The 26,212-nt window shown below is 41.7% G+C and overlaps 1 protein-coding gene across 2 annotated transcripts in view; it reads right to left on the reverse strand.

The window, feature by feature from the left end:
* rapgef6 (Rap guanine nucleotide exchange factor (GEF) 6) overlaps positions 1-26,212 on the reverse strand; it is a 180,399-nt gene that overhangs the window by 45,628 nt on the left and 108,559 nt on the right. For both annotated transcript variants that reach the window (XM_072446055.1, XM_072446054.1), the window contains exons 8-14: positions 23,421-23,540; positions 20,971-21,145; positions 11,404-11,540; positions 10,578-10,736; positions 7,313-7,465; positions 3,641-3,805; positions 835-942 (exon numbers count right to left, since the gene is read on the reverse strand). In XM_072446055.1, the coding sequence (XP_072302156.1) occupies positions 835-942; positions 3,641-3,805; positions 7,313-7,465; positions 10,578-10,736; positions 11,404-11,540; positions 20,971-21,145; positions 23,421-23,540 (1,017 nt within the window). The remainder of the gene's footprint in view (positions 1-834; positions 943-3,640; positions 3,806-7,312; positions 7,466-10,577; positions 10,737-11,403; positions 11,541-20,970; positions 21,146-23,420; positions 23,541-26,212) is intronic.

Consider the following 26,212-nt stretch of genomic DNA (forward strand, 5'->3'; position numbering starts at 1 on the left):
CGCTTCAAACTGTTTACAATGAACTAAAAACTGTTTTTCACGTTTACAAGTCAGTAACAATCAGGTACAGTGCCTTACTAGTCACTTAGTGCCATTAATGTGCCGTTTATGACTTAGTTTGGAGGGATAGAACCTGTGGTAAACATGCATCATAGTTGTACTTCACTCAAATTGCAGTTTGTGAAGAAACTTTGAAAAATAAATGTTTAAAATGACAGGAAGTAGAGCTGAATCCCTCTGTGATGTCATCAATGGGCGACGTGCCATTGAAAACAGAGACAGTTGACACTTAACTGACTCACTTTTCTGACAGTTTAAACCATCCTTGAACTAAATAAAGGTGTTATATGGTATCATTGTTTGTCAAAGCATAACTGTTGTGTCATTCATATGGATTTTGGGTCTTGTTTACAGCCTGGTTGCTAGGTAACAGCTGTGGATTTACCTATGTTACATTTGCTGCCCGTGTACAACCAGGAAGTACAATTCTAAACTTAAAAAAAAAAAGATCAAACTGGGGACCAAAGGGCAAAACGTCTATTAAAATCTTAAATATGATTGTGTCTGAAACACGCAGTCAAACCTGTCACTTGGACTTTAAATATTTGATCCTCTTCAGCTCAAATGTTAATAATCTACAAATAATGAAGACAATATTTACTGATAGTGCAAAGAAAAAGTGCATGCGATAAATCTTGAGCCCCCTAAAAAATAGTTCCAGCGTTCATATTTTAAAATCGTGATGGTTTTGTTGTTAAATCGCTTTTCTGTGGAGACGGACAGAGCTCGCCCGGGTGTCGACCGGTCAAACAAGTCGCTCGCTCTCGCTCTTACCGCCGTTTCCAGATGCTTCTCAAACTCCTCCAGGAAGCACGTCATGGCCGGGTCGCCCTCGAAGTCGTTGAAGTGGTTGTTGACCCAAAGCAGCACGATTCTGGTCACCTGAGACGATACAATCAGACGTTCACGTTAACCCGCTGCAGTCTTAACCTCTCTGAAAGTCTCAGTTCCACTCAGATTCCTCTGTGGAGCCGGGCGATATCGACAAGAAAATCACATCTCAGTTATGTCAGTCCAACAGGGTTAAAATGTCTCTTTAAACGTGTTAGTTGAGGGTTATTTCATCAAGCAAATGTGAAATGTTTATAAAAATGAATCATAAAAGTTCAGAAATATCAACGCACACCTTTAATCGGCTCGTTTTGTAGCTTTTTATTTTGTTTAAATGATAAACTCGATCAAAACAACGTTCTAAATCTAAATCCAAACATACGACACACTTCTGCTACTACGTAAACAACAAGTCCATTTTTTAGATAAAAAGCTAAACTCGCTAACGCTGCAGAGTAGGAACAATGCACGCGCTTCTTGTGTTTTTGTCTTCTCACGAATTTTAATTAGGCAAATGCAGATTCTGAACAAAAATGCAGGATCAGGTGTAAGTTTAGTTTACAAAGCCGTTCTGTTGTTACATGAAGGATCGAGTCACAGCTTCTTCACACTTTTGGTTCTGTTTAGTAATTTTTATGGTTTTAAGGTGTTTTTTTATTTTATTTAATTCACACACCCCCTAGATTTCTCTGGAACATTGTAATTTCAAAGGCTTTTGCATTTTTCTCCCACAAAGACATAAAAAGCACCATTTAAAGCCAAACGTTATAGTCTAACATTGAACAAGAACTTGACTGAACGTACAGAATTTGTAGATATCTAATTCTAAACCTGATTTATTACAGTTTTAAGTGTAAAAAATTAGGCTATATTTTTTCTTTTACCCAAATTTTCAGTCAGATTGAGTTTACACAAGCATTTAATGTAAATTTTAGTATACTGTATCTAACAGGTCAACAAAATGAACCGAGAAATTTAAAACTGGAGCTTTACATTTTTAAGATTTAAATGTCCCCAATATGTGCAATTTTACACATAAAATGCCTTATTTCTGTATGAAAACATTACACATTTTTTTCTTACACTTTTTGTGAGTAAACGACAGGAGAAGTTTCAAATGTATATATTTAAAATAAAAAAAATGTTTCCTATTTACGTGCAGCGTCTCGCCTTAAATAGAATATCTGCTGTTTAGTCGTATCTGCGCCATGATGTGTTTAAAATGTGCATCCTGAACTGATATTTCAAAAACATGAAATTGCAAATCTTACATAAAATGTACTGAGTGTATTTTTAAATCGTGGAATTGTGGAAAACTTTGTCAAACAAGTTAATTTTAGCAAAAAAAGTGGGTCACTACACTTAAACTGAACTTCCTTTCCAGGCGAGGAACGCTGGCGCTTCTTATCTGCGAGTTTATGCATGCGAAAAACCTGCCCATCCGACACCGCAGCCCCCCCAAAAAAAGTTTTACATAAAGCTTCAGAAAAACAGCAGAGATAAGACGCACCGGCAATGAAAGAAAAAGACAGCGGGAGGAGAAATAATTGACCGACGCTCCTCCACAGGACGGCTCAGTCCAGTTCACATGCGGAAAAAAGACGTTCCCAAAAGAACGGAATAACAATCGTCGACCTGAATTCAACCCGCGAAAAATCACATATTTCCATAGAGTCTAAACATTGGCAAAGACGTGAATGCTGAACGTTAAAAGCACGCGGTGTAACTTCTCTGCCGCTCTCGGCCGTCGTCTTCGTTGGCGTTGTCTTGCGTTGCCTGAAATGTTCCGCGGCACGGCGTTAAACATATCTCATCCCGGATTTGTGGCATGACATGTTTTTGTCCTATCTGAGCTCCCTTAAGTCGCCATAGAGTAGTGCCGTGTCCCAGTTGTTCCTCAGGGGTCGGGACTCGGACCGCCAAAAAACGTCAGGTCGGAATAAACTGGGAGCGATACGTAACGGTGTGGAGTAACGACTCAACGCAAACGACAAAAACCAAGAAGGCGATTACATCTGTATCATTTGAATGTGAACTTCTGTTGTCGTTAGCTCCGTGTGGACTTTAGCAACATTAGCACGACAATGTGTTTCTAACTGCAGTCTCAACGGCGGTGCAGGAGCAGGATCACAGACAGCAGGGGGCAGTAGACAGCAACTAAGGAGAAATTAACACAAGTGCTATCGATATTTTTTAACTGAAAAACTATCTAAAACAAGGCGACCACAGATAAAAGCAAGCTCCAGGGAGGACTTTACACGGCGGAACTCGGAAAATCCCACCTTCGAGGAAGACTGGAACGCAGCATAGGTTTGAGCGTCGGGATGACACGTCCGCACAGGGTATTGACGGACTAAGACTAATGTCAGTTTAATGCAGTTATGGAGATAGGGAAGGTCGGGCTGAACAAACGCTGAGTGCGCGGCTTTGCCATCGATCGCAGTTCATATCGACATGTCGCTGTAGAAGATCGAGTATAATCTCACCCAAAAACACTTCACATTGCATAAAAAATATGAAAAAAAGAGCCAGGGTTTCTCAGGAGAGTCGTTTTTGGGTCGATGTCGGCAAATGTTACAAGGCTGGTTTTCCGCCCAGGGACAGCAGGGGACGCCAACTGACCATACCCAACCAGGAAGTGACATTATAAACGTCACACAAATTAAAGAAAAGCAGGTAAAATATTAAGTAAAAATTATATATAATCAAAGTGTAGTCTAATGTGGCAAATAAAACATGTAGGACTGACCGTGTCGCGCATCGTGTTGACCAGGAACCACTGCAGGAGCCTGGAGCCCACGTCCATAGGGCTGGACAGGAAGGTCCTGTAGGTCAACAGGAAGTCCTCGATGTACGTGGGGTCCACCACCGACGGCTCCTCCACCAGGTGCATGATGAGGCGCTCCGGAGTGCCCTGGCAACAGCCGAGTGCAGGTGTGAGGACACAAACGAACATCAAACGCACCATTGCACTTGACCACTCGACCTTACCATTGCACATGTAAGGTCGAGTGGTCAACTCTCAACGCGCCATGAACAGCACCGCCATTTTGAACAAACTACATTTTATTTAAATCGGTTTATCAAAAACAAAACGTTATAACACGTGCACAAGATATATTTATTCTTGATGTAAAATTTACTTGAAATCTAGATTCAGTCCACGAGGGCAATCTATCAAAATGTAAATAATACCATGAAGGTTAGAAGAAGAATAAATGCAACATTTGAATATCATTTAAGAAAAAAAAAAGACATTTTTAAAATTTTATATTATTACCTCAAACGATATTCAGCACAAACGTGATCGGATCATAAAACACAATTGCAGTAATAATACTTTACACAGTTTCTCACTCTTTTTCAGCTCATTTTTAATTGTTTTAATCATAGATGACACACTCAATATTCCAATTTAGCATTTTATCCCAAAGTGCTATTATCACTTTTTCTACCTCTGATCACATTATTGGACTTAACTATTTTTTATACCCTTGAAAAAGAGGTCTCAATCTCAACGGGTGTTTACCTGGTTTAAATAAAGTTGAATCAAATCAAATAAAAATAAAAATATACGTCACAAAGTTGTTCCCTCCAAAAAAAAAAGACCATCTGGCACGTTTGAATAGTCTTTTTTTAGTCTCTTTTCCAGCTCGTGTCATGGTGCCCTTCGTCTACAGGAAGGTCCTCATTTTAAAAGTGCAAACACATTAAAGGTCAGAACTAAACCGGACTAACCCTGCACCATATAAAGACCAGGACCAGTTCAGGACAAAGCTGCACAGTGCGCTTGACATTACTTTGCCGTAAACCTACCATAAGAGGGCAGCACCGATCAATAAAGTCACGTGACGGTGGCCCGCGGAGCGCACTATGACACGGTCATTGGCGCTGACGTCGCGGCGCGCTCGGGTTTAGCAACGCGCACACGCCGCAAAGCGAAAACAGAAGAGCAGGCGAGTTTTCCATGGCTTTCCATCTGCCGTTTGATTGACAAAATACAAAGTTCCGACCTAATTTAAGGCCGACACATCAGTAACTACTGAATGAACTCACAGGAAACAAAAACTGTCTGAAAGCTCAACGTCTTCTTGGTCAACACAGATTATCTAAAGTAAAAGTGGCAGCCGTATTCCAAAATATGTTAATTTTTGGGAGCATCTCGTTAACGATATGTCACGATAAGATGATGTCATCGCTTGAACGGGCGCAAGATTAAAATGGCAAGTTTGTGGAGGCAATTGAGGTCTAACATGTGCAGGTTTTCGCCCCAAACTGTCACGCTTCACCCGAAACAATAACGTCATATTGTAGACGCCTTCCTTTGGCCGTCAGGTGTGTCATTTCACATCCCTCAACGGTGGAGACGATTCACTGAACGAGGAACCGAAACCACAATCACTTGAGATTTTTGACGAACGCAGCACTGCAAAAAAAGAAAAAAGAAAAAGAAAACGGGCTCGTCCACGAGAACCGAACTCGACGGGTTTTACAGTTTCACTTCAAGCTAAACATACCTCGACACTTGTGGCTAGTCATTCATAATCCAGGTCCTCAAATAGGGTTCAGAAACGCCACTTTTTCCATGAAACTAAACAACCCATTAGATCACTAGTTCTGAACAGGAAGTCAAAGGACCTATTCATATTTTTAAGCCGTTTTAGAGCAGTTCTGTTATTTACAACAAACAAAATGCACGCCTTTTATACTAAATACCCGGGAACGTCAGCGTTTTATACTAAATACCCGGGAACAAAACCTCTTCACAGTTTGACTTCTTTTTTTTTGAGGTTTCGGGCAAAGCGATGGCATCTCCGTCTCCAGTACGCAGTTAAAAATAGGACGGCGACAACAGCAACAAACGGGAGCGGAAACTACTGCCTCATCCGTGGAATTGACTGTGCTGTTCTGGTCCGGCCGCCGGATTCAAAAGGGAATTGTTCAGGACCATCGCGCGATCGATCCCCGGCGCCTCTGCAGCGTTCAAGGGAGGAAGGCATGAGAGAAAGGCCTCGGGAGGTGACGCCGCAAGCACACGATGCGCTACGGCAAAACACTAATAGCATCGACACTTGTTCTACATGTAGCAGCGAACGTATTGATGGTTCACTCGGACAGCAAGTGCAAACGTTGTAGCGCAACTGACGTCATATTAGAGCTGCACGACATATGTATATATATAAAAATAAGCGAAGGTATGTGTTGAATCCTTTATGTACGAGTCAAACCGTTGGACGTTTAAAATTAGAATTGTTGTCGATAAAGTGCCACTACAGAGGGAAACAGACTAAATATACGATGCTATAAGTTCATTAACGTGGCCAAAATAAACAAAACACAACCTTTTTAAAACGACTATAAGGCGGTAACAAAATGTGACATGAATTTCAAGGTCTGATAAATATTGCTTTGGGTGATGGCTAAATGTTAGCGGGCCATGTGACAATCTGCGCGGCCGTTTGCTTAACCACACTCCTTCTGTTAGTCTTGCTACAACTAAGCAACTGGTACGAGCCTCCAACTGCAAAGAGCGGCTTCTCTTTTCTTTTAAAACGACCCGCGGTCATGGACGAGATGTCAGCAAAGGGTCAATTTTTTTGTATTACTGTGGTGACTTTTTTTTCCTTTTCCCAGACCTTTTTGTAATACGTTGTTTAAGCATGAATTCCTGTGCGGTTTTATTACTACCCAAACTGTTTAGTTAGTTTATTTGATCATTTAAAGCTTTACAAAACATGTATTAACCTTTATTTAACCAGGTAAGAACCCATTGAGATCGAGACCTGTTTTTTTGTCCTCCAAAGATGACCTGGGCATTATTACCAGAAGCACGGCTGAAGTAAAAACAACTTATAATGCCTAAACCTATTAAATATCAAAGCGCAAGAATTCCAGAAAAAAAACAAAAAAAAAAGCAAAAACAAAAAGACACAGATCATTTCAGAGTTCTATGGTTTTCAATGTACGTGTAATGCTTCATTTTAAAGGCTTTTTTGTACAGGACCAGCTTGTTCCGTACAGGACCAGCTTGTTCCATTTACTTTCTTTAATTAGTTCTTGTCTCTGTTCTTTTAAAGGTTGTACTCTCTGTTCAAATAACTTCCTTATGCACATATTATGAGCACATGAATTTACGCCTTATACAATCGCTACAAGATCAAACATTTCTAAAATTTTTGATTGAACAATTATTTTTGATTTGGTGGTCAGATCGTAAAGATACTGCATAGTTTTGAGAGCTTTTGCTGGTTTCTGTCAACTACAACCCTGCTGCCCACCACTGAACAAATATCCAAAGTTGTGACATTATTCCAAGACACTGGCACAATTGTCGCCCGTTAAAACGACTTTCCATCACCGTCCCGATATTTCCGTGCCCTTTCGGTTTCTTTCCGTTCTTTCTCCAGCAAACTACGCTCACCTTGATGACGATGTGGCCCTTCCTGGTGCCGCTCCGGTCCAGCTCCCGGTGCTCCTTGACCATGACGATCTCACCCTCCTCCTCCACCTTGTGCGTGTTCTTCTCCACATGGTTCAGGATCCTCCAGTAGTCCTCCTGAGCCACGCACACAAACTGACCCAGAAAAAGGTGAGGGCATGCGGTCAGCGTGTGGTACAGCGGCCGGCTACTGCGCACGAGCAGCGGGCACTCGGGCAAGGCCAGGGGGGCCAGGCAACGGCTGGCCAACGGCATCAAGAGTCTGACAGTCATGTATAAAGGAATCCAGGCTAAATCAAAGTTAACATAAGCTAATTCTGAGCTAAAATAGGCTGAACCTAAGCAAATGTTAGCTAAATCTGAGCAAATATAGGTTAATCTGAGCAAATATAGGCTAAATCTGAGCTAGTATAGGCTAAATCTGAGCTAATCTAGGCTAAATCGGAGCTAGTATAGGCTAATTTGAGCTAATATAGGCTAAATCTGAGCTTGTATAGGCTAAATCTGAGCTAATTTAGTCATTTCTGCATTTCAAGATGTAGTGATTATGTAAGAGAAGCTTTATTTGTCCTACAATGAATAAATAACTACTAAAATAGACTTAAATCTGACCTTTTAACAAGAATATTAGAAGATATGCTGAATACAAGACCAATTACAATCTTCCTTTGAATCTTTCTACCAAAAAAAATATCAGGAGATAAAGATGAAAAGTATAGGACTACAAAACTTTATGTACAATAAGTGATGCCTCAATACTAGCATTTTAAACTTGATTTTTGACATTTAAGAAAAGGCTCGACACTCACTTCTGATTTTGATACCCTAATGATGTACAAAAAAAGACAAAAGAATGTTATTTTATTTAGATTTGATAGTTATTTTTATAATTATTTAAAAACTGGGAATAGATTATTTTGACAACACGATGACTTATCAAAGTCTATGAACCCTAAACCAGGCCTAAATCAGGTGAAACTGGATTAAACAAGGCTTTCTTGACAAAACGTTTACAAAAGAACCTAAACCTGCCCAATGCGAATTCCACAAATGTAACCAAGATGTATTCACTTAAATCTAGACAAAATAAAAAAATCTTGTTTTTAAGACATTTCTACTTAATAAACACTAAATAAATGAGACTATTAATCTTATTTCAAGAATGCTTGTTAAGTAATTAAGAGTATTAATCTAACTTATTTCAAGGACATTTTTGCCTAAAATGCGGTGTCATTTTGCAGCGAGAACAAGCTTTTCTTAAATGAAGGCATGAGGCAAAAATAAAATGGTCTGTAATTGACATAAAAGAATAAAACTAAAGAGAAAGGCAAACAAACTCCAATTAGCTTGACAAGTTTAGTCCCTGGAATTGTCAGTACCATCAAAATAAATCATAATTTGTTTCAATACTAAATCAATCCAGCTGTAAATCGAGTAGAAAGTCTTATTCTTTCAACTTTAAACGTCAACATCGATATCTTCTACACTGCAAAAACAGAAAACATACATAAAGTTACTTCTATGTCACTTTCCATCTCAAACTGAGCAGTTTTGACTCATTGAGATTACTTGACATGACTAGATTGTTCAGCAAGTTTTAAGATATTTTTTACTGATTTTATTATATTTACCATCATTATCAGCAGAAGAGAAAGGCATTTGGAATTAGAACAAGTCAAATGAGTTTTAAATCTGAAGTAGTCAAAACTGCTAAAATCCAGATATTATCCAGTTTTTTGGGGGTTTTTTCTTCTTTTTTTTCAGTGTATGCTAAGCTAATCTAGCCGTTTTAGCCGTCCCGAGTTGCAAATAAATCCGTGGCATTGTTGTTGGCGGGGCAGAGACTGGAGTGAATCTGAAGTGAATTTATTTTAAGTCCCTGCAGTCACTTCCTGTCTGAGCGGAGTAGGAGGAAGTACAGCCGCAACCCCGAACTAAGGGCTTTCTTGTTCTGTATTAGCATTAGCATACGGCATTGTGCAAGTAAAGAAGATTTGGACCATAGTTAAGGGAAAGTATGCGCGATTAAATATGCTCATGAGACAAGAACAACTGTGAGAGTTTGTGGTTTGGGCCGTCACCGAAATACTTACTTCATGTCAGCGTGTGACTTTACAGGCGTGTGGTCAGCCCAGTTTGAAGTTTGTGCGCGTAGGTAACGTTTCAGGGTAAAGTTAACGTATACTAGCGCAGAAAATGTCCACCTTGAATATGTTTTAGCTGCTGAAATTATATCATTTATCTGCGAGTTGATTTTGATCAGAAGATTTGTCATATTGCGCTTGAATTTAGAATAAAAAATGAAACAAAAAAAATACAGGGTTTTTGCGCTTGAAATAAGAAAAAACAACATTAAATTAGCACGTGTTTACACACTGAAGTTTTTGTTAACAATAATTATGACTTAGTTTGGTGGGAGGGCACCTGTGGTAAATATTATCTTAGTTTTACTTTAAGTTGCAGTTTGTAAAATAAAACTTTTAAATTACAGAAAGTAGAGCATAGTTCTCAAACTGAATCCCTCTGTGATGTCATCAGTGTGTGACACAGAGACAGTTTACACTGACTTTTTTGACAGTTCAAACCATCATTCAGCAAAATAAAGTTGTTATATGCTATTATTGTTTGTCACATCATAACCGTTTAGTCATTTATATGGATTTTGGCTCTAGTTTACGGTCTGGTTGCTAGGTAACATCTGTGGAATTACTTCTACTTATGTCATATTTGTGCTCATGTCCAACCAGGAAGTGCAATTATAAACTAAAAAAGGTCAAACTGGGGCCCAACGGGCCAAATCTGAAATATATTTATGTGTTTTATTCATATTTTTTGTCATACAGACTTTACCCTTGTACATAGGACTGCAAGTAATCAATAAAAATCACACCGAATCGATTACTGAAATAATCATTAATTTAGTAATCAAATAAACGTAAACCATTTCTTACATGCCACGTGCTAACAGGAGCGGTTTTGATGGCTCAGAGCCACAATTACATAAAAATAACACGGGAAATGCGTAAATTTAGTGTGTACCTCATTTGAAGTAAATACTCATAAGGATGTTCTATCGAGGCTTTACTTCTCTCATTTAGTAAAAATCTCATAATGTCGCACCGTTAGCGTTAGCTGCAGCCCAAGATGTATACAAGAAATTAGAACACTTAAAGCATTCAAATACTGTCGGTTTTTCCTCGGTAGCTTTCCGCATCAATTTGTCGAATGCCGCTTTGCGCTCGCTCACCTGGCAGTCGTCTCCTCTGGTGCGCACGTCGCCGTTCATGAACTGCTTGTCCAGCGACGGAGAGATGCCGAAACTGTTGCCCATACACAAGATTTCTGCTCGGCCGTCGGCGTACGAGATCTCCACGGCGCCATTCAAGATCACGTACCAGTGGTCCAGCTGCGCCGAGAAAAAGACCAGGAAGTTAAAGACCACGTGACACTTTAGACCACACTTTTCAGTAAAACACAGGGATTATATCTAAGATCTGCATTTTTTTTATTTTTTTTGGTCCAATTTGTCAATTTTCACTTCCTGGTTGGCCAGCAAATATGACATAGGCAAAGACCCAACTGCTACTTAGCAACCAGATTGTAAACAAGGGCCATCGAAAGAGTTACGATTTGACAAATAACTATACCCATGACATGTTTACTTAAATGATTGTTTAAAAAGATTGTCATAAAAAGGTGTCAGTCGTGTGCAAACTTTTTCTGCATTTTTGATGGAGAGGAAAAGTATCATGTCAGATCAGGAGAATGAGAGAAAACGAAAGACTTCACTGTTGTTTTTAAAGTATTTTCTGCACTATAAGGCACACTTAAAAGCCTTTAATTTTCTAAAAAAAACGACAGTGCGCCTTATATATGGATGAATTCTGGTCGTGCTTACTGACCTCGAAGCGATTTGGTGTGGTACACGTTTTCTTTCCCTTAATGCGCCTTATAGTGCGAAAAATACGGTATTCGCAATAATCGTGACTAATCGTGAAATCGTGATGTTTTTTCTCACCATATATGTGACACTTAAAAGTCGATACAGTGACGTGACAGAAGCTGGCGCTCACCTCTTGTCTGTGCTGCAGGATGACGGTAGCCGCCTGCTCCACCACCTCGAACACCATGACGCTGCAGAGCTCGCGCCGCACCGACATTGTCATGTTGGCGAAGGCCGGGAGCTGGTGCATGAACTCCAGCAGCTGCTCTGGAAACGCCAAACGGGAAACGTCACAAACACAGCCACAACTTCAATTCAATTTTCAATTCAATTTATTTTTGTAACGCCCAAAATCACAACAACGGTTGCCGCTGAGGGACACAGTGAAAAATTAATCAAAAATGTCTGTGGTGGCGAGGGAGTAGTCTCAGTTTTGCTGTGGTTCATGTGTGAACAAGTAAAGCTAAACATATTATATCCAGTAAACTATGTCTTAGTTTAAGCTACAAAAGGAAAAAGTTAATTTGTGAACTTAACTTTGCCTCTACTTTAATTTGTGGGCCTTTCCATGGATTTAAAAATATTGATACAGTCCTGCTTCCTGCTTCCGAAGAGTGCACACGCTTTTTTGCTCGCTCCGCTTGCTATCGCTGCTTTCCTTATTTATTCTGCTTTTTAATCAGTTTTTGTCTTCCAAACATTTTTGCTTTAGACTTTTTCAAGTAAACCAAGGATTTTAAGAACATTTTTCCAGTTTTAACGACATATCTGACGCCAGCGACATGTCCGGGAGAAGAAGTGAGAAAGACTGTGAACGCTGTCGGAAATATCAACAAGAAATTAATGAGCTGAAAACACGGATATTTGTTTTGGAATCTGAAAAAGTTCTTCACGATACCATTCCTGTGTCAACCGACGGTAAGAAGAGCACACTTTTTACAAGAAAAAACGCTACTTTCAACCTAAACCGCAGTGACTCTGTGTCGTTTCCAAAACTGTCTAAAAACCAGAAAGACCAGGCTGTTTCTTGGAACAAACTCGGAGCAAAGCCTAAACGATACAAAGATAACGTGAAGTCACCTAAAATACAGCTCACCAACAGATTTTTACCACTTTCAGAGATGGAATTAAATGAAAAAAGGAAAGATGACGTGGCCAAAATACAGCGAGGAGGATCTGCCAAGGTCACGCAGATTGTTTTAGTTGGGGACGGCGCGATAAGTCACATGACGCATGAAAAGATAAACACACATTCTTTTCCAAGCGCCACTGTTTCTGAGATAACGTCACTCCTTCCAAATATTATGGCTAAGCATGGAGGAGCTAAACAGCTGATTGTGCACGTGGGTGCAGTGGACATGCGGCGGGAACAGACTGAAGTTTTGAAAAAAGACTTCTTGAAGTTATTCGACGTGCTTGATAAAATGGAAATCAAAACTTTCATAAGTGGACCTCTTCCAAACATCGACAGGAGGATAAACAAGTTTAGCCGGCTTCTTCAGCTGAACACATGGCTGTCCAAAGAGTGCTCCCCGAGAGGACTACACTACATTGAGAACTTCTATCTATTCTGGAAACGAGAGGACCTGTTTAAGAGAAATGGCCCCCACCTATGCAGAGGTGGAGTGAGGGTGCTGACAGAGAACCTGCTCCACGCTCTGAGGCATTGGACTGGGCCTGGACAGGGTCCTGAGCAGATAGTTAGAGAAGAGAGGAATGAGAGAAGAATTCCTGCTCCATCAGCCAGAGACCGAGCCAATGTTTCAACATCAAAAGCACCACAACCTCAGCCTCCACCAAAGGATTCATCAGCAGCTGCTCCACCACCACCAGCAAAGGATTCAGCTCCAGCTGCTCCACATTCACCTCCACCGCCTCCAGCAAAGGAACAATCTTCAAAGGCCTTGGACCCATCTGTGACAAGCCCAACAACATCCCTGTCATCGCCCCTGCCTTCACACCAGCCCTGGGTTCCCCCTGCAACATCTACTCCCACTAAAGATTCATCATTCTCCTTCTCATCTCCACTCTCACCCATGGGCCTTCCCAGCCATTTTGAAAGTCTGATCAAATCAGGCATTAAGATGGCTCCACTCACGCCCAATATAGCAAGGGCTATGCCGACTACACCAACCAACAAAAGCCCCACCACCCATCCCCCCTCGCCTCTCACCTGGTCCCAAACTCTCCTTGGCTACAAAAGCCCCACCACCCATCCAACCTCGCCTTTTACCTGGTATCTCCCATAGCTAGGATGCACTGGGTCTCAGCGTTGCCGGGACTTATTGTCACATTAAAAATCAAACCAACCCGGGGCCCTATGTAAAAAGAGCCCCCCCTAGTGCTATTTCTGTAGTCACATCATCACACAGATGGAAAAACAAAATGCGAGTCAGGCCCAATCTGAGAAATGTGATTCATATTCCCTGTGAAAAGATAAAGCCCAGTCCCACTGAAACTAGTCTGAAACTTGCTGTGCTAAATGTCAGATGCTTATGTAACAAATCTCTCTTAATTAATAATTTTATTTCTTCTTATAATCTTGATTTTATGTTTTTAACTGAAACATGGCTTGACAAAAACACAGGAAATGTAGTTCTGATAGAATCTGCTACACCCAACTTTAAGTTTGAATCTGAAACACGAGAAAACAAAAAAGGGGGTGGAGTCTGTACTGTCTTTAGAGATGAAATAATTACCCGCAGGTTGTCTTTTGGGGTGTTTTCATCATTTGAGTATGTATCCTTTAAAATGGAGCTAAAACGGTCTCCATCCATTCTCTTCATTGTTTTATACAAGCCTCCCCAGCACTGCCAAAGTTTTATTGATGATTTTACTGAGATGCTTTCAGTCATATGCACAGACTTTGATGGTTTGGTCATTACAGGTGATTTCAACGTGCATGTTGATAATGTTTGTGACAGAAACGCTAAAGAGCTTGATGCTGTCCTTGAAACCTTCAGTCTTACTCAGCATGTGAGAGGCCCCACCCACAGCAAAGGACACACTCTAGATCTCATAATTACAAAGGGGGTAAATATTTCAAATGTTAATGTGATCGATGTTGCTCTGTCTGATAATTTCTGTGTCTTCTTTGACCTGTCTGTTTCTCCCAAACCACCGGTTGGTCCTGCAGTTGTTCAGAGGAGACACATAAGTGATGGCACAGGTGCACTGTTTATGGAAATGATAAACTTTGAAAATGTCTCATGTTCTAATGTAAATGATTTGTTGAACTCTGTTACATCTAGTGTTTTGAATGTTCTGGACACCATCGCCCCTATAAAGGCTAAAATGGTTAAAAATAAGCAGAAGGCGCCGTGGAGAAATGATGATTCGGTCACGGCACAGAAAAGGGAGTGCCGCAGGGCCGAACGGACATGGCGCAAGTCAAAGCTCCAGGTTCAAAAAGAGATTTACAAAGAAAAGCTGAACATGTACAACCTAATCTTATGTAGAACTAGGGAAAGATATTTTTCTGAAATAATTGGAAGCTGCAGTAACAACTCGCGTGTCCTGTTTGCCACAGTAAACAGATTAACAAACCCTCCAGCTCAGCTGCCGTTAGAACTCATTTCTACATCCAAGTGTAATGAGTTTGCATTATTCTTTAATGACAAAGTTCAGGGCATTAAAAATGCTATAAATCCCACAATGCAAAAAATTACCCTAAAACCACCAAGACACTTAGAGCTAACCACTTTGCACCAGTAACTGACAAAACTGTCCATGAGATCATCACCAGTCTGAGTTCATCTACATGCTGCCTTAATGTGTTACCCACCAGATTTCTAAAGTCTGTGCTGAACAGTTTGTTAGCACCATTCACTCACATAGTTAACATGTCGCTTCAATCTGGAACATTCCCAATGTCTTTGAAAACTGCGGTCATAAAGCCTCTCCTAAAGAAGAGCAGTCTTGATGCCGCAGTACTGAGTCATTACCGGCCCATCTCTAATCTGCCATTTTTGGGCAAAGTCCTTGAAAAGGTTGTTTACCAACAGCTCACAGATTTCCTCTTAATAAACAACTCATTTGATGTTTTTCAGTCAGGTTTTAGACCTCATCACAGCACTGAGACTGCTCTTGTCAAGGTGACAAATGACATCCGCCTGGACACTGACACGGGCAAAGCCTCAGTCTTAATTCTGTTAGATCTGAGTGCTGCTTTTGACACTGTCGATCATGGGATCCTCTTACAGAGACTAGAGGACTGGGTGGGCATCACTGGCACTGCCCTAAACTGGTTAAGGTCCTATCTGGAAGACAGGAAGTACTTTGTTGAAATTGGTAGCTGTGTCTCAGACCACATGACCCTGACCTGTGGAGTGCCCCAAGGGTCAGTCCTGGGTCCCCTTCTGTTCAACCTCTACATGCTGCCGTTAGGTCAGTTGATACGCAGTGAAAATGTGTCCTATCACAATTATGCAGACGACACTCAGATCTATGTTTCACTATCGGCAGGTGACTATGGACCAGTAGATTCACTCTGTCACTGCATCCAACAGATCAGTTTGTGGATGCAAAACAACTTTCTCCAGCTGAACTCAGACAAGACTGAAATAATCGTTTTTGGCCCACAGAAACAAAGAGAAAGTGTTAGCGGTCACCTCCAGAGTCTCGCTCTAAAACCTACAAACCAAATTAGAAATCTGGGGGTAATAATGGACTCAGACTTGAACTTTAATAGCCACGTCAAATCAATAACATCAGCAGCTTTTTACCATCTAAAAAACATTGCCAAAATCAAAAATATAGTGTCAAAACCAGATTTAGAGAGACTTATCCATGCGTTTGTCTCCAGTAGATTAGACTACTGTAACGGCCTGCTCACTGGTCTCTCCAAACGAGTTGTAAAACAGCTGCAGTACATCCAGAACGCTGCTGCTCGGGTCCTGACTAGAACCAGGAAGTATGATCACATTAGTCCTGTTCTCAGGTCTCTGCACTGGCTCCCTGTGGCTCAGAGAATAGACTTTAAAGCAGCTCTGCTTGTGTACAAGTCTCTCCATGGCCTAGCACCAAAGTACATATTGGATATGTTAGTGCCATATGAACCATCTCGGACTCTGAGGACCTCAGGGACCGGCCTCCTGCTGGTGCCCAGAGTCAGGACAAAACATGGGGAATCTGCGTTTCAGTTTTATGCAGCTAAAATCTGGAACAGTCTTCCTGAAGATGTGAGACAGGCTTCAACTCTGACAATGTTCAAATTTAAGCTAAAAACAGTTTTGTTTAGCTGCGCATATGACTGAAAGGATTTTTTCTTTGCACTCTTCTCTTTTGTTTGTGATTTTATTAGTTTAGAAAATCAGTTGGATTGATAATTTTTAATTTAGTTAATTTTATTGTATTTCTGTAATTTCTTTGTGATTTGAATGCATTTTTCCTGCTGTGAAGCACTTTGAATTGCCTTGTGTATGAAATGTGCTCTACAAATAAACTTGCCTTGCCTTGCCTTGCCTTGCCTTGCCTTGATATGGTCAAATATTGGTATCAACGACTACCGAAGCAGAACGATTCTTGGATACCGCATCAGCTGGTTTAGGTGAGATACATTTTTATTATTATTATTAACTGTTTCATTTGTTTCAATTTTAAAATGTATATACATATTTGCCCGGTGGGCAGGGCAAACCCAGAATATGATAAATATCCAGAGTTCCCGCTCCTGATTCGCAGATTGAGAATGACTCTTAGATGAGTCGAAAACATTTAGTTTAGTAGAGTCCTGATGACTCCAACTGAATCCTTTTTCTACTAAAGAAAGGAAACCTTTTTACGCAAAACATTTGACATTTTGAAGATTAAAATGACAGTGTTTCTTTTTGAGTCGGTGCAGGTCGTGGTTTGAAGAAAAACTTTGTTGGAAGGGTTGTTTGAAAAAAATAAAATCGTGATTGTAGCATGTCATGAGCGTTTTATTGATTGCCACATGTATCGCAAAAATCGTGATATTATCGTATCATGTATATATTGCATCGAAGCGTGAGGGACCGTGCGATTCCCAGCTCTACTTTGACACAAACGAGACACATCGCGACAAACAACGTGATTTCCCAACGATTCTGGCAAAGACTAAAGCCGCTTTCTTAAAACGCTGAAAGGATCCGCGCCGGCGACAAAAGCATATATGACTGAACCCCTGCGGTCCTCCGAGCGCCGCATCGCCCCGCCGCCAGAAGCTTCCTCCTCCAATCTCTCTCCGGCAGAACGCGGCGACCCGGGCTCGGCCGCTTTCATTTCCTCTCTGCGCCTTCCGACTTCGGTCTGAACAAAAGCGGGTCAAACGGTCGCCGCATTCTCTGCGATGCTGGTCATGTTTTTTTTGTTTTTTTTTAAAGGCCCGTTTCGCAGGAATAAAACACCTAAAGCAAAAGCAGTCCGGTCTTTGTCTTAGATTCTCTGTTATGAACAAACTTTTATGTGCTGCTTTTATGTGCGCTTAATTTTTATTTTTTATGAATACAGTGCGGTTAAAAATTACTGTTTTCTTTTAAGTTGGTTTAATTTGTCAAGAATAACAATCAGAGGTGAGAACAAGTCATGATCATTCAGTTAATTGATCGTTGCGGTCTCAATATAACAGTAAGAACAAAAAAAATAAAAAATTTAAAGCTGCGGTAGCGGCATGATGGCGCTCGCCTTCCCCGCGCGACCGCCTTTCTCGCGCGACCGCCTTTCTCGCGCGACCGCCTTCCCCGCGCGACCGCCTTCCCCGCGCCTCCATGTTTTCTGCTGAATTTTGCAGCATACCAAACGACGCTCAGTAATTCACCGTTGATGATTGCGTAGTTCGCGATTCAAATAGTTTGTCCTGATAAAATGCAAGATCTTGCTGAACGCAGACCTGAGCAGGGAGAAAGAGAGAGAGAGAGCCTCTGTGACCCGTGACTTTTCATTGATGTTCAGGGGGTCAAAAATACCCGAGATGTGGCAGAAAGAATAAAGTCTAAAGAATAAAGCCTAAAGAATAAAGTCTAAAGAATAAAAGAGTGTTAGCTAAACTCTAGGAGGAGAAACGTTGAGTTGTCTCACAGATTAGTCCATTTGATCAAGTCACATAAGATAAGATAATCCTTTATTGTCCCACATGGGGAAATTTCATTGGTGCAACGCAGGTAGATATAGAGGTAGATACAGAAGAACAGATCACTTATAGGAAGTCTGAAAAACACTTTCAGTAGAAGATCTCCTATAAATAAATAAAAACTCCCATAGACAAATAAATACATAAATACCATTGCATGTGATCCCGACAGTTATTGCACATGAATATGTGTCACGACAGCACATAGATTGCACATGAATTTCACAGTAATTGCACATACGACAGAATTGCACATCAGTATTAGGTTAGGTCAGTATTGCGACGGGATAACGTGACGATCTCCGGGTAAGACGACAGTTCTCCGCAGTTTCATGAGTTCCTCCTTTGTGTAAACGCGGTACGGCGCTGGCCGGGGGGCGGGGCCGGAGCCGGGGGGCGGGGCCGGAGCCGGGGGACTCAGAGCCAAAACACATCGCAACGACACGACGAAAACACTCAATCCAGCCGAACAAAGTCAAAACAAGTTAATTTAAAGCGATTCCAGTGCGTGTCCCGATCGTTCGTGAAGTTCCTCTTTCATATAAACGTGTATATAAACGTGTACCGACGACACGCCGTACTTTAGCGCGGCCGGAGGGCGCGGGGAGGGGCTGGTGGGCTCGCTCGGAGCTAGCTCACGTCACAACAACACAACGAACGCAACGAAAAACTCTCAAATCCAGCCGAAAAAAGTCAAAAACAGTTGAATTAAAAAACTATTCCAGCGCGTGTCCCTATCGTACAATAAAATAGAAAAAATATACTAACTATATTTACAAAATATAGGAGATAAAGCACAATAAGTGTGAGAAAGAAGAGAGAGCGTTTACATGTCATCAGAATAGTGACTCAAGCCCCGCCTCTGACGATAATAACACATAACGCTTGTATTTATGGTTTCACAATGATGGGGACCTTGGGCCGTTGCCATAAAACTAAATATTATATGTTTTGAATGGGAAAAAGTCCTGAAATTGTCACACAAAACAGGAAGTTGAGACCCATGAATATCGCTTTGACACGCAAAGACCGCAGTTCATCATCTCCATTCTAAACTTCTTTGATGAACGCGCAACAACAACTCCCGTATTTGTTGACGCGTCTCTTGCGCGCAGCCTTTTTCGCAGATGAACCGATCGTCCTGAATGCCGCCTCTCAGTGCGGGGGCTTTGAAGTGCCGCCGCCGCCTCCTCCTCCTGCACGACCCGCTGAGCACTAATTGAGCTGCCCCTACGTTTGCCCGTTTGCGAACGCGCCGGGCGGAAGGGCGCCAGAGCTTAGAAGCGCCGCAAGGTCCTGAGCGTCTGTGACAACTCCACGTGAATCCTGAACGAGAAACAACTCTTTTACCTCTGTCAAAGCTGCACCTGCTCGTTTCCGTGGAGATGTTGTGCCATTGCCTAGAATGTTCCAAAGTATGGCATTAAACGCATCTACCGTATTTTCCTGACTATAAGACCACAAGAGGGCGCTCTAAGCGACGCAGAAGAAGAATCTGCACTTCCTCTACCTCTGGAGTTTGTGGAGTTGTTTAGAAGTGACACAGAGGAAGAAGAATTCAATGGATTTAGTGATTTGGGGTAATACTGATGCTTTGGTAAACTTGTTAGCATGTTCTTTATGCTATAGTTATCTGAATAACTGTTCATATGTTACGTTAACATACCAGAAACTTACCACAGTTCTGTCTGTGCCTCATGTAGCTGAAGGTGTTAGCGTTAGCATACGTACACCTATTCACCATGATCTCTAATCTGTTATTTTTTTAAACTGCATTTCAAGATGAAATGTCTGTTCTTGGCCTTGGAATGTATCATTTAAATTTCCACAAAAAATGCAACTTAAACTCCAGTGCGACTTATGTATGTTTTTTTTTTTTTTTACGATACTTGTCATTTATTCACTTAAAGTTTTTAATTCTCAAAAAAACACCTTGGAAAACAAGTATTCTTTTGTGAGTGCGTCGCCTCTCCACAGATCCGACCTATAATATAGCCTGGCCGTGTCACCTTCTCCAGTTTAATGCTATACTGCGGAACATCATGGAAACAAAGCAGTTACGGGCAGAAATTCAGCATTATTTGTATTATTATTGCCTTTAAGCTCTTTGAACCTTTGCCTTGGCATTTCATATTACTTCAGTAAATTTCCCTCACCAGGAATCGAGCTAAAACTCCATCTACTGGCAACAGAGAGAATTACCATGGGGGTAAATAAACAAGAGCAAGCCCGCCTCCGACACGCCAATTCAATTCATTTTCGCAACGCTCAAAGTCTCGACAGCAGATCCCTCGACGGGCAACAACGAAACAGTCGCCGATCAATCACAGAGAAGCCAACAAAACAACGTTCACAGGATGTTCGCTAATGTAGGCGCACAGGGGTAATACGGGTTAAAACGGTGCAGGATTTCTACCGATGAGTGTTTTACTTACTAACAGACTTACTAACGAGGATTCAAATAACAAACAAACAAACAAACAAACAATCAAACGTGAAGCAAGCCAAATACAACTCCGGGTTTCACAAATACATGATCCAATCTCTTATATTCTTGATACATCCCTGTCCTGAACTGTGCCCGATGCGTGTCCCATGAAAACGTACCAATGTCATCGTCGTTGCGGTCCTGCGGGTCCTTCTCCAGACACTCGCGCACCAGGTCCCGTCCCAGCAGCGCGTCCGAGGCCCGCTCCAGGTCTTCGTCCTCCTCTTCCTCCGAGTCCACCGCGGCTTCGGGGAGCCCCGAGAGGTCCACGTCGCCCAGGTCGCTCTCCGTCGCCTAAGGACACGCGGAAAAGCACACGGTTAGAGAAATGGAGGACGATTGAACGTATTCCGTCGGATTGACATATCGTTGAATATCGTTATCGAGCATTATTCATCGATTTTTTGTGTATTTTTGTATCGCCTAGCCCTAATTCAACACATTTCACAGACTTGATTGCACGTTTCTCTTATTGATGTACTTGGAATAGTCGTGTCGGAGAAAGGAGAAGGTCAGACGGAAAAGTTGACAGATTAATTCCGTTCCATTTCGTTAGCGCTTTCTTTTGTCCTAGAGCCACGACCCTTTGGAGTTCAGACATAAGTCACTTTACAGAGAAATACAGGACATGTCCTCTCAGCCAAATCCCAAAAGACTGCTGCTCGCGTTTAGAGGAGGACGGGCTGCTTTTTCAGACGAGGATCTCAGAGGCTCAGAGCGCCGGCACATTCGGCACAGCTGTCACGCCAATCCACGGAGGAAATAAGCTGCGAGAGGCGAGAGCGGGGACGAGCACGGAAGAGGGCTGCGCAGGAGAAAAGGGCAAGAACCAAAGGAAGAAGTGGATGACAAGAAAGCAGAAAGAACCCGTGGTAGAACGACAGCGAATGCACCTGCTCTTCATCTGGTCTATACACACACACACACTTTGGTTACCGCCATTGTTCTCTACCTCACGTCTCTCCCTCGTCACGTTGCAGCGTTAACGCTCTATGACGACCTATTGTCTATGTTCACCTTCTCCACATCTGAACTTTACAAGCTGCACTAAATGCCACGCCGGCTCATGCTCTAATGTGATTCCATCGTTCCGCGCAGCAATGACGGTGAATTCTTGCATTCAACTACATCTGTTCAGCAGCTTTGAACAGGAAGTGCCCGGACCTGTTTCCGTGACAAAGCCGCGATAATCAATACGGATGTTTGCAGTGGACAAGATGCAACATGATGATCTACTTATGTTAAAGCTTGATAATAAAACCTAGCATCTGTCTAGCATTTGGGAGGGCGACGCATGGTCACTGCAGCCGAACGTCTACATCCGTCCCCGTGACCGACGCTTGCAGCCGCCGCACCTGAAGGCAAAGGTAGATCCGAGCGCTCAAAAGGTTAAGCTCATTTCCTGTATTTGACCTTTCAGTTTCACAGCGGGAGAAGGACGAAGCTGAGCAACAGGAAGAAGCACTGCTCACCGTAACAAGAGGCTGCGAACACACACGTGAAAATGGCTTGGCGTCTGACTGCGTCGCTAGATTTGAGTCATTTTAATACAATTTAATACTTGAATAAACCTATCACATGTTTGTCAGTGTGTAAAGAGGGAATAACCCAAATACATAATCAATCTATTTGTATCGGGTTATTTAGTGGCATCGCTTGGATCCTGACGTCCTCCACATGCAGCGGTCAGACTCTGCGCAGCTACAAACATTATTAATGACAGCGATGCGCCGATTACTCATTTAACAGGCCTCAAACATAAGCATAAATCATACAGTGAAAAAAATATTGCCTTCTACCAGGGCTATTCAATAAAATGGCTATTGATAGATTCACATTTTGTATAAAATCAACATTACTTTGTAAACTTGCTCATCCAAGACTGAACCAGAATCAAACTAGGACTAGACTAGAACCAGATCTGAACCAGGACTAAACAAGACCAAAACAGGTCTAAACTAGTGCTAACCCAGAATGAAACCAATAAAAAGATTTAAAATAATATATAGGTATTTGGAAGATGGGTCGTGGGCCGGATTAAATCGTTTGTAGGGCCAGATTTGGCCCCCGGGCCTTATGTTGAATAGCCCTGCCTTATACAAAAGACTAATTCAAACTGTAATGCCCTGAAGCTGTGGACGAGTTTAAAACATTATTCAACAATATTAGAGCAAATAAGGCTATTTCTACTGGTAATGGTTTAATTAAAGTGAAGCCAAATTCAGCATTGCCTTCTAAATGTGTATAAAAGCATAAGATCAGACTAAACTGAGGCTAATAAAAACATAAGAATGATCGGTAGAGATGGCCGATGAGCTCTGCAAATATTTTGAGCCAATACTGATAATTTCACCCAAAAAATATGATTTGAATTGCTGTTTAACGTGCATTGCTCTGCGTAAAGAAAGTATAATCAGGTCAAAAACAACCAATAAAAACTATGTTCAGTCACACTTTACATCTTTCCTTTGAGCGGTTTCTCGTTTCAAACTGAAGAGCGACGTCTGCTGGAGATTCAAGAGAGCGTAAATATCGATTTGTCCCGAGCTGAGACGATCGGAACTCCCACCTGGTAGATGTCGGACAGGCTGCTGCTCCCGGAGTCGCTGGCGATGCTGCATCCCGATTGGCTCTGGGTGACCTGGTGGGCGTGGTCTGTGAGCTGCATCTTACTCAGGTCGCCGGGAAGCTGCGAAGAAGGGAAAGAGACGGGGAGGGTTAGCCTGGGAGGGAAGTACAACGGCAGTTTAACGCACGGATAAAAGCGCAGTAATAGTCGTGAATAATCGTTAAACAGTAAATACTAACGACTGTCACTCCAATCTGTGTGGACATGCATTATTACCGCCTCGTTCACGCCTTAATCACTAACAATTAGAGCTATCGTTAACCCTATGGAAACGTCAACGCCGCCGACCACTTTCGCACCGACTGCATCTCTAGTTCCGCCTCGTTTGCGCCTAAATGGCACCGAAATTAGTCCGGACTCCGGGGCCGGTCGAGTCCGATCCGTTTCCTGTCGCGTGCGGATTCAAGAGTCGGTGGAAAATGGCTAGAGTTGAACCGGTGACCGTTCGAATCGAGGAAGAATCGTGGCTCATTTGAGCGAAAATAGCTTGTACATTGATCGTCGCTGCCTGGACACAAGCAAACGCTAAAACGCAAACGAAAATGACAAACGCGGCGCGATAATGAATGAAAATGACAATAAAATGTCTCTTTTTAGAAGCTGTCGGTCGCCACGTTTGCTCAATAATTATCTAAAAAGTCTCAGTGTGCGATGGAAATAAAAAAACAAAATACTGTATTTTCCGGACTATAAGTTTTTTCATAGTTTTGGCCGGGGGGCGACTTATACTTATATTTATACTTATATACTTATACTCATGAGCAACTTATATGTGATATTATTTGTTATTTTCACACTTGCAACTGCATTTCATACTCCAGTGCAACTTATGTTTTTTTCTTCTCTATTATGCATTTTTTGGCTGGAGTGAATTATACTCCGGAAAATACAGACGGTATTCGCTGACCAGTGGCTTCGATAATCGTTGGTTGCAGTCGTAATAAAAAAGATCAAATGAATCAGAAACACGCGATTTTGGGGGATTTTTTTCTTTTTTAAACCAGAACAAAAGATGAACACAAAAATAAATAAAACTATTGACACCTTATTCTGAATTAATATCCTATTTTTTAATTGACAGCTCCACGGCTCCCCCGCTGGCGGAGGGGGACGAGGGGGTCTCCCACTCGCCTCATCAATTCACAATGAACCATTAAATATGAACGTGTGCTTCCTTCGGCTGTTCAGAGTCGGAAAACGTCAAAACGCCGGCGGAATCTGCAGAAGATTCCAAGCAAAAAACAAGCAAAATCACAGTTCTTTAATTTATTTTTATTTAAAAGGAACCGTTTTGTGTCTTTTTGGTTTGACAAAGAGAAGTACAATTGCAAAAACACATTCTGAACAGCTTTTGGGAGTACGGCTTTGCATTTCAGCAGATGTAAATGCTGCTTTTATAAATTCAAACTCAACTCGCTTTTTTTTTAAACATTAATTTGTGATTTTTGCGGTGATTTTTGAGCCGTGATGAAGCTAAGTGCCAGAGGAAGTGCCGTGCGGAGACTGTCTAACTTCTTAGTCTCATTTAGTCAAATTTGCATATTTTACAGACAGTTAATCTGAATTCTCCAAACTCTCAAACAGGAAACACACAAATGAATACTATTGTTACGGTAAAACTTACTGCAGCGGAAGGAGAGCTCATAATCGTAATTAGATCAGAATTAAATAAGAAAGCTTTTATTTGTGGGACGATTGCAGTGTTGGAACACCAAAGAACAAGCACTGCAGCAGAATCATCGTGAAAGGATGAAACAGGCTAAAAACGGTTTATAATCATCGAAATGGAGGCAAAAAAAAAGAAAAACACTTTTGAGTTGAAAAGCTGGTCTCTTAGAATCTGGTTTAGTCCTGGTTTAAACCTGGTTCAGTCCTGGTTCAGTCTTGGTTCAGTCTTGGTTTAGACCTGGTTTAGTCCTGGTTTAGTCCTGGTTTAGTCCTAGTTTAGTCCTAGTTTAGTCCTAGTTTAGTCCTAGTTTAGTCCTAGTTTAGTCCTGGTTCAGTCTTGGTTCAGTCCTGGTTCAGTCTTGGTTCAGTCCTGCTTTAGTCCTGGTTTAAACCTGGATCGGTCCTGGTTTAGTCCTGGTTTAAACCTGGTTCAGTCCTGGTTCAGTCCTGGTTTAGTCCTGGTTTAGTCCTGGTTTAGTCCTGGTTCAGACCTGGTTTAGACCTGGTTCAGTCCTGGTTTAGACCTGGTTTAGTCATGGTTTAGTCATGGTTTAGTCATGGTTCAGTCATGGTTCAGTCCTGGTTTAGTCCTGGTTTAGTCCTGGTTCAGTCCTGGTTTAGTCCTGGTTTAGACCTGGTTCAGTCCTGGTTTAGACCTGGTTTAGTCATGGTTTAGTCCTGGTTCAGTCCTGGTTCAGTCCTGGTTTAGTCATGGTTCAGTCCTGGTTTAGACCTGGTTTAGTCATGGTTTAGTCATGGTTCAGTCCTGGTTTAGTCCTGGTTTAGTCCTGGTTCAGTCCTGGTTCAGTCCTGGTTTAGTCCTGGTTCAGTCCTGGTTTAGTCCTGGTTCAGTCCTGGTTCAGTCCTGGTTTAGTCCTGGTTCAGTCTCAGTGTTGAGTAGAAGACTCTATAACGTATATGAAAAGATAATTTTAAACAAAGACAGCTGCATTATTAAATGACAGAACAGACACAATCTGCACTTTAGTCTTCAGTCACCACATTTAAAGTTTTTAAGTTCAATGAGCAGTCCGACCTGTCATAACAGGGCAAAAAAAAGTGAT

The sequence above is a fragment of the Eucyclogobius newberryi genome, unplaced genomic scaffold, assembly GCF_026437365.1.
Source record: "Eucyclogobius newberryi isolate DKJ021-1_F unplaced genomic scaffold, fEucNew1.0.hap1 SCAF_15, whole genome shotgun sequence".
In the NCBI taxonomy this organism is placed as follows: Eukaryota; Metazoa; Chordata; class Actinopteri; order Gobiiformes; family Gobiidae; genus Eucyclogobius; species Eucyclogobius newberryi.